The sequence below is a fragment of the Ictidomys tridecemlineatus genome, chromosome 8 (genome assembly GCF_052094955.1).
Source record: "Ictidomys tridecemlineatus isolate mIctTri1 chromosome 8, mIctTri1.hap1, whole genome shotgun sequence".
NCBI lineage: Eukaryota > Metazoa > Chordata > Mammalia > Rodentia > Sciuridae > Ictidomys > Ictidomys tridecemlineatus.
Window position 1 is genome coordinate 84,382,339 of NC_135484.1, and position 15,642 is coordinate 84,397,980.

The 15,642-nt window shown below is 35.6% G+C and overlaps 1 protein-coding gene across 6 annotated transcripts in view; it reads left to right on the forward strand.

Moving 5' to 3' along the window:
- Positions 1 to 15,642, forward strand: part of Slc17a5 (solute carrier family 17 member 5) — a 57,396-nt gene that overhangs the window by 17,791 nt on the left and 23,963 nt on the right. For 5 of the 6 annotated variants that reach the window (XM_078019724.1, XM_078019723.1, XM_078019720.1 and 2 more), the window contains 4 exons: positions 588 to 674; positions 1,802 to 1,920; positions 10,215 to 10,373; positions 14,504 to 14,636. In XM_078019724.1, the coding sequence (XP_077875850.1) occupies positions 588 to 674; positions 1,802 to 1,920; positions 10,215 to 10,373; positions 14,504 to 14,636 (498 nt within the window). The remainder of the gene's footprint in view (positions 1 to 587; positions 675 to 1,801; positions 1,921 to 10,214; positions 10,374 to 14,503; positions 14,637 to 15,642) is intronic. The other variant, XM_078019721.1, reaches the window with a different exon arrangement.

Below are 15,642 nucleotides of genomic sequence, written 5' to 3' on the forward strand. Positions count from 1 at the left end.
TTTGAACTCCACATTGCTCTGTGAAACTTAACAACCATTTATTTATCGTCTATCTAAGAGGGATGTTTCGGACTACAAATAATATCTGATTCATTGCATTTACTAAGATGTCTCACATTTAATGGTTAAAATATATTTTATAACATTTATCTGAAATAATTGTTTATAATGTAAATGTTATTCTTATTTCAACAAGTATGCTGTAGTAGGCTATTTTTTTCAGCCTTAGAAACCATCATTGAACTGGCACCCAGACACCTGGATTTCTAAAAAATGTAGCCTTTACTTTGTCATATTGTAATGAATCTTCTCTTGGTTGATGGCTCCTAATTCATCAATAATTACATAGTTGCAGTTTATATAACTACATATTAATGTACATGTTTTACATATTGCAGATTTTGTAGAAATTGCTCCCTTAAGAAAGTAGATTATTTATATTTACATGAGACTAATTCAGTTCCTTCAGATTTTAGTCATTCTTTCTGTTCTTTATTATCTATTCCCCATCCTCTTGAAGCAGTAGCTCTTGCCTTTCTGTGTTCCTCTCTCTCTCCAAAGTTTATGAAGTCTTACATGTTTTTTAGGAGCACAGCTTGGGACAGTAATTTCACTTCCTCTTTGTGGAATAATCTGCTACTATATGAATTGGACTTATGTTTTCTACCTCTTTGGTAAGTTTAAAATTTAACCTGCCAAGTATTGTGGTGCATCCTATAATCCTACCTACTCAGGAGGCTAATGCAGGAGGATAACAAGTTTAAGGCCATCTTCAGCAAGTTGTCAATACGTTTAAAATAAAAAATAAACAAGTCAGGGGGTGGATTAATATCTCAGTGATAGAACACTTACCTAGCATGCATGAGGCTCTATGTTCAGTCCCCAGTACCAAAAAAAATTGTTTTAAATGTAATTGTAGCCTAATTATTAAAAATATATATTCTGACTCACTAAAATAATCATCTCCTAATCCACAAAGTTCTAAAACACTAGTATCCTCTTTATGTGGTTAAAAGGATCTGAGTTATGACCTGATGTTAGTTTTCAAATATTTCTTAATAGAAACTGCTGTTGAGGGCTGGGGATGTGGCTCAAGCGGTAGCGCGCTCGCCTGGCATGCGTGCGGCCCGGGTTCGATCCTCAGCACCACATACCAACAAAGATGTTGTGTCTGCCGAGAACTAAAAAATAAATATTAAAAAAAAAAAAAATTCTCTCTCTCACTCTCTCTTAAAAAAAAAAAAAAAGAATTCCTTTAAAAAAAAAAAAAAAAAAAAGAAACTGCTGTTGAATCCTGGACTTAAATGTCACACTTTCAAAAGTTACTCTCTTGGTTATTATAAAAATGTATGTTTTAAAAGTATTTATTCTTAAGCAAAATAAGATGCTCTCACTTGGTAATTTTAATCTTTTTTAAAATTTTGTGTAGTCCCAAGGTATGTTTCATTTCTTAGATTCATTGTCTGGATATCACAATTTTTTTATAAATAGATTAGACATTTCATGCAGAAGGCATATGTACATCAAAACAAAAAATCAAACAAAACAGACACCTACAGAAATATGTAGATTATGGAAATTTATTTTCCAAAAGATTGTCTGATATACCCTTATAGGCAGAGTCATGTATTTAAAAGTTTTCTTCAAAATGTGTAGGAAATAATATAATTATAACATTTGTTTTATTAAAGAATTGAAACTAATTTTACATCGAACCTACAGTCACATAATTTTTAAGACATGTAGAAATTGATGTTGGTCCATTCTAATTTTATTTAATTTATTATTTTTCTGTTTTAAGGTATAGTTGGAATATTTTGGTTTGTTTTATGGATGTGGCTAGTTAGTGATACACCAGAAACTCACAAGACAATCTCCAATAATGAAAAGGAATACATTCTTTCATCCTTAAAAAATCAGGTATGGACTTTGGCAAATTTTAAAAATAATTTTAAACACTTCTTTTTTCTAAAGTAAGATACCAATTGTTTAAAATAGATATTTCTACTGTGCATTCCTTAAGCAAAGCAGCCTGGGCAAATGAAATATATATGTTTTGTTATGTTTTCTACCTTTTTTGTAAGTTTAAAATTTAACCTGCCAAGTATTGTGGTACATCCTAAAATCCCACCTACTCAGGAGGCTAAGGCATCATCTGGGCTTGGTGGTACCTGACTGTAATCCCTGTAACTCAGGAGGCTGAGGCAGGAGGATTACAGATTTAAGGCCAGCCTCAGCAACTTACTGAGATCCTGCCTCAACATCTAAAAATAGCACAGTAGCTAAACTATGGAACCAGCCTAGATGCCCTTTAACAGATGAATGGATAAGGAAAATGTGGTGATATTTCACATAAGGCTGGAATATTATTCTGCCTTAAAGAAGAATGAATTTGTGGCATTTGCAGGTAATGGATGGAGCTGGAGATGTCACGCTAAGAGAAATAAGCCAAATCCAAAAAACCAAAGGTCAAATGTTTTCTCTGAAAAATGGATGCTGATCCACAATGGCAGGGGGAAAGAGAATGAAGGGAGTGAGGGGAAGGGAGGGGGCATGGGAATGGTGGAATGAGATGGATATTATTACCCTATATATATGTATGATTACACAACTGGTACAACTTTGCACCATGTTCAACCAGAGGAAGAAGAAGTTGTGCTAGGGGCTGGAGTGATAGCTCAGCGGTAGAGTGCTTGCCTAGTACATGTGAGGCCCTGGGTTTGATCCTCAGCACCACATACAAATGAATAAATAAATAAAGTTATTTTTTAAAATTTATTTTAAAAAAATTAGTTGTGCTACATTTGTGTGCATTGTGTCAGTGTCAAAATGCATTCTACTGTCATGTATGATTAATTAGAACAGATTTTTTTTAAAAAACACTAAAAATAGGCTGGGAGATATAGCTTGGTGGTAGCGCACACCTGAATTCAATCCCCAGTGCTACAAAAATAATAAATTGTCAGGGCTGGGGATATAGCTCAGTTGGTAGAGTGCTTGCCTCGCATGCACAAGGCCTGGGTTTAATCCCCAGAACCACAAAAAACATTATTATTATTATAATAAATTGTTTGAAAAAATTCCAATTTTTTCTAGATTAAAACCATGAAAAAAAATTACTTTTTGAAGTCATTCTAGGGGCTGAGAGTATGGCTCAGTTGTAGAGCACTTGCCTAGCATGCATAAGACCCTGGTTTAATCCCCAATACCAAAAATAAAATAATAAAAAAAATTCATTTTAAACCTTTTAAAGTAATTATTATCAACTGAGTAAGTATTAAGTTTGTTTTTCTTCTTTTTTTAATGTCTTGGTTGATCTTTATTTTGCGATTTTTTTAAATTCTATTTTGTTATGTATGACAGCAGAATGCAATACAATTTATATTACACATATAGAGCACAATTTTTCCTATCTGTGGTTGTATACAAAGTATTTTCACACCATTCTTTTCATACATGTACATAGGGTAATGATGTCCATCTCATTCCACAGTCTTTCCTACTCCCATGCCCTCTCCCTTCCCCTTCCTCCTCTTTGCTCTATCTAGAGTTAGTCTAATCCACCCATGCTCCCTCCCCCAACTCCCCATTATGAATCAGCATTCTTATATCAGAGAAAACATTTGACATAAGTTTTTTGGGGGAATTGGCTAACTTCACTTAGCATTATATTCTCCAACTCCATCCATTTACCTGCAAATGCCATGATTTTATTCTCTTCTATTACTGAGTAATATTCCATTGTGTATATATGCCACATTTTTTTTTATCCATTCATCTATTGAAGGGCATCTAGGTTGGCGTCACAGTTTAGCTATTGTGAGTTGTGCTGCTATAAACATTGATGTGGCTGTGTCCTGTAGTATGCTGTTTTGAAGTCCTGTGGTTATATACCAAGGAGTGGGAGCATTTATGGTCATTCTTTTTTTTTTTTTTTTGTGGGAGGGGTTCTGGGGATTGAACTCGGGGTCTCTTGACCACTGAGCCACATCTCTAGCCCTATTTTGTATTTTACTTAGAGATAATGTCTCACTGAGTTGCTTAGTGCCCCGCCATTGCTGAGGCTGACTTTGAACTCACCATCTTCTTGCCTCAGCCTCTGGAGCTGCTAGGATTACAGGTGTGTGCCACTGCGCCCAGCTGTTGTTCATATTCTTGATCATTTCCATTCTGATTGGAGTGATGTGAGATCTTAGTGTAGTTTTGATTTGTGTTTCCCCTGATTGCTAGAGATGTTGAATATTTTTTTCATATATTTGTTGGCCATTTGTCTTTCTTCTTTTGAGGAGTTTCTGTTTAGTTCTTTTTGCCCATTTATTGATTGGGTTATTTGGGTTTTTGGTGTTTTTTGAGTTCTTTGTATATTCTGGATATTAGTCACCTATCAAGAGGAGTAGCTGGCCAAGAGTTTCTCCCATTCTGTAGGTTTTCTCCTCATGCTTTTAATCGTCTCCTTTACTATATAGCATATGTAGTTCTAATTCTGATTTAGAAATTGCTACAAAAGAGGAATCAAAACTTTAGGGCAAATTAATTCAAAAGGCTGTCTCATGACTAGCTTATAGACCACTTGTACTACTACTTTAAGATCATCAACTACTGCTGTTTTAAAAGATCTTTTTTTTTTTTAAAGAACTATAGGAAGACATTGCCATTTCAACCACTGAGTTTTTATTTTCTGTATACCTGGTATTGTTTGGTTTTTGTTCTTTTCTTAACTATTGAGGATAGGATGTTTTACAACTGTTTTGTTTTTCCTTTTATCTTTTAAAAATAATGTACAATTTTGCAGCATTATGAAGGAAATAAAATGGGAAACTGAGCTTAAATATTTAGTTGCTGTAAATTAAGAACATTAGATGCTGAGCGCAGTGGTGCATGCCTATAATCCCAGCAGCTCGAAAGCTAAAACAGGAGGATCACAAGTTCAAAGCCAACCTCAATAATGGTGAGGCGCTAAGCAACTCAGTGAGACCCTGTCTCTAAAAAAAATACAAAATAGGGCTGGGGATGGGGTTCAGAGGCCAAGTGCCCCTGAATTCAATCCCTGGTACAAAAAAAAAATTATTGCATGCAACTTTTGTAAATCAACTGCTGTTGTTTGCATTTTATAAGAAAATATTTTTCTATGCAATGTCACACTAGAATATATTCAAGTATTTGTTGAATGACCTTACTCTCCTTATATTCAAGATTTTACACATTTGGCAACAAATAATTTTTATAGTTTGTTCTTTTCCATTTCAATTTGTATGAAAAAAAATGCTGCTTGAGCTATTGTTATAAGTTTAATGATAAATTCTCTACCTAAACTTCAGTACTTCATCAATTTTTCTTCCATGAATTTCATTATCACTCAAAACTGCTTTTTTTTTTTTGACAGTAATGTGGATTGAACCCAAGGCCTTGCACATTCTGTGCAAGAACTCTACCACTGACTTGACTCCTCAGACCTTTCAATTTTTTAACTTTTGAGACATAATCTCTGTATTGCTATTGCTAGCCTTCAATTTATGATCATCCTGCCTTAGCCTCCTGAGTAGCTGGGATTACAGACATAAGCCACAATGCCTATTTTATCACTCAGATCTCTAAGGAAAGTTTGCTTTCAAACTATTGCCTTGACAAATGATCTGAGCAATTTTTAAATTTCCTACCTGTATGTATTTTCATTTATCAGCAGTTGCATTTTAGAAGAATGTAGAGCTCTAATAAAAGCTTTCATAAGATTTTTTGGCCAACAGTTGGCTATAATGAAGCCATGGAGAATATATGTTTATATTGCTTCATTGGCAAATCATCTCTGATAATAATGTCTTGGAAATAATAACAAGAAAATAATCTCTGGATTTAGAAAATCAGAAAAAGCTGTTTGTACTTCATTAAGGTCTATGATAACCTGTGCTGTCCGGTATGGTAGCCACCAGCCCCAAGTGGGCATTAAATTTTAATTGAAACTGATATAATTAAGGGTAGAAGGTGTAGCTCAGTAGTAGAGCACATGCTCAGCATGCATGAGACCCTCATTTAAATCCCTAGCACTGTTAATAAATAGTAATTTAATTAAAAATTCCATGTTATCAGTTACAGTAGCCAAATTGCAAGGACTTAATAGCCACATGTCTATTGGTTACCATATTGAACAACACAAGTATAAAATAACATTTTCATTGTCATAGCTACATGTCTGTTGGTTAGCATTGAAAAACACAAATACAGAAGAACATTTGCATTATCATAGAAGGTTCTATTAGACAGTGCTACCTGGGACAATGCTACCTTTGGGAAATTGGATGATTCTCCCAAAAAAAGCCTTGAAGAATTTTTTTTAATGTCTCTAAATACTTGGGTAGTTTATCCTAATAACATTTAAAAATTTATCTTGGGGCTGGGGATGTGGCTGGAGTGGTAGCACGCTCACCTGGCATGTGTGCGGCCCGGGTTTGATCCTCAGCACCACATACAAACATAGATGTTGTGTCCGCCGAAAAACTAAAAAAAATAGATAAATATTTAAAAAATAAATCAATAAAAATTTAAAAATAAATTAAATAAGTAAAAATTTATCTTTCCTAGATACAGTAGCACGTGCCTATAATCCCAGCTACTAGGGAGACTGAGGCAGGATGATCACAAGTTTAAGGCCAGCCTTGGCAACTTAGCACGAGACCTTGTCTCAAAATAAAAAAGGGCTAGGGATGTAGCTCAATTATAGAATATCCCCTGGGTTAAATCTCCAGTACCATAAATAAATAAATCGAATTTGTGATGTAGCTTAATGTTAAAGCACCCCTAGGTTCAATCCCCAGTACCAAAAAAAGAGAAAACCTACTTTTTGTCAGGCTCATATGTTGGACATAACTGATTTTGATTGGATGATTCTCCCCAAAAACTCCATCAGATTATCAAAAATTAAATTGAGGGCTGGGGATGTGGCTCAAGCTGAAGCGTGCTCGCCTGGCATGCGTGCGGCCCGTGTTCGATCCTCAGTACCACATACAAACAAAGATGTTGTGTCTGCTGAAAATTAAAAAATAAATATTAAAAAAAAATTCTCTTTAAAATTCTCTCTCTCTCTCTCTTTAAAAAAAATAAAATTGATATTTATAGGATGTGAAAATATGCCAGTCTGGCTAAAATTGTTTCATTTGTGTAAATAAGATTACTACTAAATACTGGCAGAAAACTATAAAAGACACATACAGACCATACAATCTTTGAAATATTTCACTTCCTTTATGGATTTTAAAACCATATTAAAATGTTCTTAATTCATTCAGTCTCTAAAATCCTCTTCCCTGAGCTCTTCAATCAAGGGGATGAGAGGAAGTGGACTTTCTTTTAATCTAATCTTTACAGCAAGATTGATCCCTAAACTTGCTGCACATGAATTCCTCTGGGATCTTTAAAAAACTATAGATGCCAGCAAGGTACAATGGCTTGTGCCTGTAATCCCAGCTACTCAGGAGACTGAGGTAAGAAGATCACTTGAGTCCAAGAATTTGAGTTCAGCCTGGGCAACATGGATCTCATCTTCAAAAATGTAGATGGCTGTCTGGATGGATAGATTTTTCTCTCTCATAGATGGACCACAGTAGATAGGTGAGAGGTGGGTGGGAGAGATGCCTACCTCTCATTCATCCCGAAACTATGTAATTGGTGTGGAGAATGATATTGGTCTCCCTGGTTGACTTTAATATGGCAGCAAAGTTTAGGAACCATTTCTCTATAGAACCAGCTGTAAAAGCCTTCTAAATTTTAGATTCCTTGGTACTACATTCAGATGATTTTTGTTGTTGTTTTGCTTGTTTTCATTTGTTCAGAAGGTCAGGGGTAAAGTACAGGCATCTGCAATTTTTAAGTGCTAGAAGTTATTCTGAAGTACAGCTGGAATTAAGAATCACTTTTGTAAGCCTGGCACAGTAATCCCAGCAGCTTGGGAGTCTGAGGCAGCAGGAGTACTGGTTTGAAGCTAGCCTCAGCAACCTAGTGAGGCCCTAAGCAACTCAGTGAGACCCTGTCTCAAAATGAAAAATAAAAAAGAGCTGTAAATATGGCTCAGTGGTTAAGTGTCCTTGGGTTTAATCCCTAGTACAAAAAAAAAAAATCACTGCTATAAAAGAATAAATTCCCCTCTTCCCTTCTATCCCTTATCTCTCCCACCCCTCTTCATTGTACTGGGGATTTAACAGGGAAACCACTGAGCTATATACCTATCCTTTTTTAAATTTTATATTGCAATAGGGTCTTACTATACATCTCGGACTCTCAGCCTGAGGCTGGCCTCAAACTCTTAAGCCTCCTTGCTCAGCTTCCCAAGTCACTGGGATCATAGAAATGCACCATTGCACCTGGCATACCCCTTATATCTCTGTTATAAGATAGGAAATAAAAGAGTATATCTACTAAGATATCCAATAAAAAGTCCATATGAAAAAGGCCAGAAGAAGGTTAATGCTGATTTTTCCTCTTTTTGAAATAACAGTGAACCCTGGAAACAGAAACAAATTGTTCTTGTTTTTGAGAAAGGAACCAGAGAACCTCAGTGTATAGAAATATAAAAATCCAATACCCCAGACTAGTGATCTCCAAGCTTTCTTGATCATGCAACCCATCCATAAACAGGTAGGGGGCTCACAATCTGAATGTATTTATATTTACTCAGAAGTTACCCAAATATATTATTGTACTTGCATTCATCATAAGTATATACAAAAATAGACTTTTTTGTGTTGTACTGGGGATTAAACCCAGAGCCTTGCACATGTTAGGCAAGCACTCTATCACTGAGCTACATCACCAGCCCAAAAAATAGACCTTTTAAAGGGTGAATAAAATGAAATTAAAAGTATACATGTATATTTTTAAAGTTTTTAATAGGAATAACCTTTTTGCTGTCACTTTAAAAATAGTACTAATTAGTTAACATAATACTGCTGTCTAATGAAGGCCATGTGTTTGAATATGCTGTCTTTTATGATTTCCTGTTGTTTTGCTTGATGAGTTAATAACAAAATAATCAGGAGGAAAAATGGCAGTTTAGATACTTTCTTAATGTTCACCATGCTTATATTACTATGATTCTCCTCTGTTGCTCTGTAGGAATCTTTTGAAGACATGGTCCATTATTTGAGGTTTGTTTTAATTAAAACTCAAATCATAAATCCACTTACATTACTTAAATTGTAAACTTCAAAATATGTCATAAAACACTGAGGGCAAATAGACAAGTGAGGATGCCATTATTAACTCCTCTGAATTAGGGAAATCATTCCATACATGATCGTCCAATATATCTAGAGCCAGCCTATTTATTAAATATTGATAGAGTTTAGTTTCTTTTTCAGAAAAAAAAATTTAGTGTAAATAGAAATTCTAATAAGTCTTTCTTCACCCCAGTGGGTCATCTTATATATCTCTGGGGTGCTTACACCTTACTTTGAAGACCACTACTAGATATGGCTATATACAAATCCTTTCTATTACATAATTTATTTTTCTTTTTGAGATGGGGTCAGACTGTGTTGCCATGGCTGGTCTTGAACTTGTAAGCTCAAACAATCTTCCCACCTTAGCCTTCCAAGTAGCCAGTACTAGCAATGTAAGCCACCATGTCCAGCTTACACAACTCTTATGAATCATTTACATTGAATAAAAATTGAATAATAAAATATGAATTCTAACTTGATCTTCTGATCTCTTTTATTTATCCTTTTGTGAACTTTTTACTGTGATTTTGAAACTATTCTCTATTTCATGGAGATATTGATGTTGAAGGGTGACTTCTAACATCATAAGGAGTTCTTAGCGTTGACATTATAACTCTACAATTATATTGCCATTTTTTTCCTGTAATCCAAATCCTGAACTTTCTAGTTAATATATATAAATACATATATATATTTGTATATATAAATTTATATATTTATATATGTGTGTATGTATATATTTATGTATATTGATATATGTATGTACACATATTTATATATATATGAACTTATATGTTTATATATGTATGTGTATATATTTAATGAAACAAACATTTATAATGTATTCTTCTATTTAATATCTCAAAGGAGTTGATTTTTAAATGTAGAATTTACTAATCAGGGCTGATGTTCTCTATGTGGTCTAGATTGAGTCTCAGCTGATAAGATACAGGTCTCAACATTAACACAGCTATAGCTTATTCTAGCTTTGTCTGTTTTCTTTAGCTTTCTTCACAGAAGTCAGTGCCATGGATACCCATTTTAAAATCACTACCACTTTGGGCTATTGTAGTTGCTCATTTTTCGTACAACTGGACTTTTTATACTTTATTGACATTATTGCCTACTTACATGAAGGAGATCCTAAGGTTCAATGTTCAAGAGGTAAGAAATAATAATTATCTGTTTCTTAAATAGAATATACATTTTACAATTACATGCAGAATTTATTTTTTTTAAAGAGAGTGAGAGAGTGAGAGAGAGAGAGAGAGAGAGGGAGGGAGGGAGAGAGAGAGAGAGAGAATTGTTTAATATTTATTTATTTTTTAGTTCTTGGCGGACACAACATCTTTGTTGGTATGTGGTGCTGAGGCTCGAACCCGGGCCGCACGCATGCATGCCAGGCAAGCGCACTACTGCTTGAGCCACATCCCCAGCCCCAGAATTTATTTTTATATATTTTGAAACTCAAGTTATTTGTGTCTTCCCTTTTACTCTGCTGTCCTAAATTTTAGGAACTTTTCTTTTTTGTCTCTACTGTTAAACCTTCTCTTTATGTTAACTTTTTTTTTTTTTTGTATTGAGGATTGAACCAAGGATCTCACACATGCTAAGCACATGCTCTGCCAGTAAGCTACATCCCTGTGTTAATTCTTAATTCATGATATATTAGTCCTGTCTTAATTCTTAATTCATGATATATTTTGCCTAGAATCCTTTTATCTGTAAGATATTATTAGGGGACTGGGGTTGTGGCTCAGTGATAGAGCACTTGCCTAGCACATTTGGGTTTGATCCTCAGCACCACATATAAATAAATATGTTAAATAAAGGTATTGTGCCCATCTACAACTAAAAAATATTTTTTTAAAAAAAATATTATTAGGCCAGCATGGTGGTGCACACCTGTAATCCCAGCAGCTCTAGAGGCTGAGGCAGGAGGATCACGAATCCAAAGCCAGCCTCAGCAAAACTGAGGTACTAAGCAACTGAGTAAGACTCTCTAAATAAAATACAAAATAGGGCTGGGGATACTGGCTCAGTGGTCAAGTACCCCTGAGTTAAATACCTAGTATTAAAAATATATATATAGGGCTGGGGATGTGGCTCAAGCGGTATCGCGCTCGCCTGGCATGTGTGCGGCCCGATTGGATCCTCAGCACCACATACAAACAAAGATGTTGTGTCTGCCAATAACTAAAATATAAAATATTAAAATTCTCTCTCTCTTTCTCTAAAAAAAAAAAAATATATATATATAACAGTTATTATTGCATGTAATCAATTATGCAATAATAACTGTTATATATTTGAAAAAATAGGGCTGGGGATTTAGCTCAAGCAGTAGCGCGCTCGCCTGGCATGCGTGCGGGGCCCAGGTTCGTTCCTCAGCATCACATACCAACGAAGATGTTGTGTCCGCCGAGAACTAAAAAATAAATAAATATTAAAAATTCTCTCTCTCTCTCTCTCTCTCCTCTCTCACTCTCTCTTTAAAAAATAAATTAATTAAATTAAATTAAAAAATAAATAAATATATATATATATATATATATATTGGGCTGGGTATGTGGCTTAAGCGGTAGCGCGCTAGCCTGGCATGCGTGCGGCCTGGGTTCGATCCTCAGCACCACAAACAAAAAAAAAAGATGTTGTGTCCGTGGAAAACTAAAAATAAATAAATAAATACTAAAATTCTCTCTCTCTCTCTCTCTCTCTCTCTCTCTCTCTCTCTCTCTCCCTCTCTCTCCCTCTCTCTCTCTCTCTCCCCTCTCTCTAAAATAAATAAATAAATAAATATATTTTTTATTAGTTCCTGGCAATATGCTAGGATATCAGATGACAAATTTAAACAATACTTTCTTCTAAAAAGAATGATAGTGGGGCTTTACCCATGTCCAGCCTTATATCTTAGGTAGACATTAAAATAGACAATTCTCCAATAATTACAGATGACCAGTAGGTACATACAAAGATGTTCAACATTATTAGTTTTTAGGGAAATGCAAATCGAATTCATAATTAGATACCACTTCATACCTATTACAATGGCTGTTAAAACACACACGCACACACAAATAACAAGTGTTGATGAGGATGTGGAAGAATTGGAACCTCCTACATTGGTAGTAGGAATGTAAAACATCTGCTATAAAAAATAGTTTGGAGGCTGAGGATGTTGCTTAGTGGTAGAGCACTCGCCTAGCATGTGCAAGGCCTTGAGTTCGATCTTCAGCATCACATAAAAATAAGTAATTTAAAAATAAAAAATAGTTTGATACTTCTTCAAAAAGTTAAAAAGTTATCATATGACCCAGCAATTCTATTCCTAGGTCTGTACTCAAGAAAACTAAAAACATAGATCCTCTTGCAGGTGTGACTCAGTGGTAGAGCATTGAAACCCTGGGTTCCATCTGCAGCCCTGGGGTCTGGGGAAGGGGGAATATATTGTGTATTTAAAAGATATGTGAATAGGATTTGAAAATATTTCTATCATATAGAAGCCTTTTTTTGGGGGGGGGAGGGTGGTAACTAGGGATTGAACTCAGGGGAACTTGACCATTGAGCCACATTCCCAGCCCCATTTTGTATTTTCTTTAAAGACAGGGTCTCACTGAGTTGCTTTTCACCTTGCTTTTGCTGAGGCTGGCTTTGAACTCTCAAGCCTCCTGCACCTCAGCAATTCAACAATACTATAAGCAACCTATCTCAAAAATTGGTTTAAAAAAGGGGATACGGGGCTGGGATTGTGGCTCAGTGGTAGAGCGCTCGCCTAGCATGGGCAGGACCTGGATTCGATCCTCAGCACCACATAAAAATAAAATAAAAATAAAAGATGTAGTGTCCACTGAAAACTAAAAATAAATATTTAAAAAAAACTCTCTCTCTCTCTATTAAAAAAAAAAAAAAAAAAGGTGGACAGAGTCAATCCCTGGTACCAAAAGAGTCAAAGGACAGTAAAAATGTGGCAGAGTCAATGGATTAGGGTTAGGTATTAGAAGGAGTGAGCTGGAGAGATAGGTAGTAATCAATGGGAAGCTTGAAACTAAGATAATCAAAAGGTTGAAGTTATTAGTAATAGGAACATCCATGCAGAAAGTAGGAGACTGGAGCCATAGTCCAGGCAATAGATGAGCAGTGCCTCATATGGGTAGAAGAAGGGTAGGCAAAGAAGCAGAAAGACTCATCTTTTTGTAAAGGAAGTAGAACAGACAGTGCTTGACAACTAGAGGCAAAACATGTGGGAAAATATACTACCAGATTCTGGGAAAAGAAAAAAACTGTATGCTTGTATGTGAACATAAAATGCATTTTCAGCTCTAAAATAGTTTGAGCTAGGTATAGGGTCACAAGCCTGTAATCACAAGTTTTGAGTCCAGCCTTGGCAGTTGCAAGACCCTGTCTCAGAATAAAGAAACTAAAACTAGGGTGTCTAGGAATGCACATCTACAGATACTTGTGAGTATGATTACTGTCTGCTCTTAACAAGATGATGCTTTTCTTATGGGAAAAGGAAGATGGTTATGATTGGGCCAGAACCATGGAAGGACTCTGTAGTGACCAGCAAAGTTCTGTTTCTTAAAGAGAATTATTTCTTGACCTAGGTAGTTCTTAGAATAATTCATTAAGCTTTACATTTAATTCATTTGGTTTTCTTTATGTGCATTTTATTTTGTAGTAAAAATATACATTTTGAAATAAATAAGTAAAAATCGCCAGGAATGGTGGCACATGCCTATAATCCCAGCAACTGGAGAGGCTGAAGCATGAGGACTCAAATTCAAGAGCAGCCTCAGCAACTTAGCTAGGCCCTAACCAACTTAGGGATACCCTGTCTAAAACTAAAACAATAAAAAGGATTGGTGTGTAGTTCAGTGGCCCTGGATTCAATTCCCAGTACCAAATAAATTAAAAAAGCAAAAATCAAAGACAAAAAATGGTTAGTGGAGAGAATCAACAGGCTAATAAAAAGACTTATCTTCTCCCACAACCCATATTCCAGAGTAACAGCCAAGATTATCTTAAGCAGACAGGACTATGATGAGGCTGGTTTCCCTCTAAAACAGATTCTTAGGGAGCTACATTGAACTAAATCCCTTCCAAAAGCCAAATGTATTTACTGTAACTATATCAACATTAACAGAATATTGCTACCTATTTCTTTTGTTATCATTGTTGATAGTTGGCTTTGATATGCATGTATTTGTGTGTGTGTGTGCGCACATGCACACACACGCACACACTTCATTTTTTCCTTCCACCATAATTAATCTGTATCTTCTTATTTCTTCCAGAATGGATTTTTGTCTGCATTGCCTTATTTTGGTTGTTGGTTATGTATGATTCTGTCTGGTCAAGCTGCTGACAATTTAAGGGCAAAGTGGAATGTTTCAACTATATGTGTTCGCAGAATTTTTACCCTTATTGGTGAGTGAAGCGAATCAAGTTTTGTTTGGGGTTACAAAGAGTTCTTTTTTTTTTCTTAATTTTATTTACTTTTATGTGATGCTGAGGATCGAACTCAGTGCCTCACACGTGCTAGGCGAGCATTCTACCACTGAGCCACAACCCCAGCCCTGTTTGGGGTTACAGTTATTGAAATGGAGGGCCAGTGAGAACAAAGTATTTTTCTACTCTCACACATAATTAATACAATATTCCACACCAAAACATTTTACCTCTGGTTACCAATATGTGTGTGGGGATTTCTCGCACACAGCCAGTTCCTGCAGTGGATACCAGCTGAGTGTTCTTTATTTCAATTCCAACACTACCTACCTATGTATACTGTAGGTCCCACAAGTTGAGAGCTGAGTCCAATAAGACCACACACACACACACACACACACACACACACTTCAGATGCTAATCTCAAGTCATTTATATATACATATATATAAATTTTTTTTGTACTGGGGATTGAACCCAGGATGCTTTGCCACTGAGCTACATCCTAGCCCTTTTTATTTATTTATTTGTTTGTTTGTTTGTTTATTTATTTATTTATTAAGACATGGTCTCACTAAGTTGTTAGGGCCTCACTAAATTGCTGAGGCTGGCTGTGAACTCGTGATCCTCCTGAGCCACTGGGATTATAGGCATGGACCATTGCACACAGCTTGTACACTGTACTTTTGAGTAACCAGCTATAAGTTATTGAAATGGGGGTATTCCCATGACCCCATGTTAAGTTCAATTAACTTCCTAGAGCAGCCCACAGAACTCAGTTAAACACTATTTATGTTTACTTGTTTATTATAAAGGCTATTGCAAAGCCAATAGTTGAATGGCCAGATGGAAGAGCGGCTGAGGGCAAGGTATGTGGAAAGGGGCAATGAGATTCCATGCCCTTTTCAGGAGCACTACCTTCTAGGAACCTTCACATTTTCTGCTTTTTGGAAGCTTATCGGAGCCTTGTCCTTTTGAACTCTTA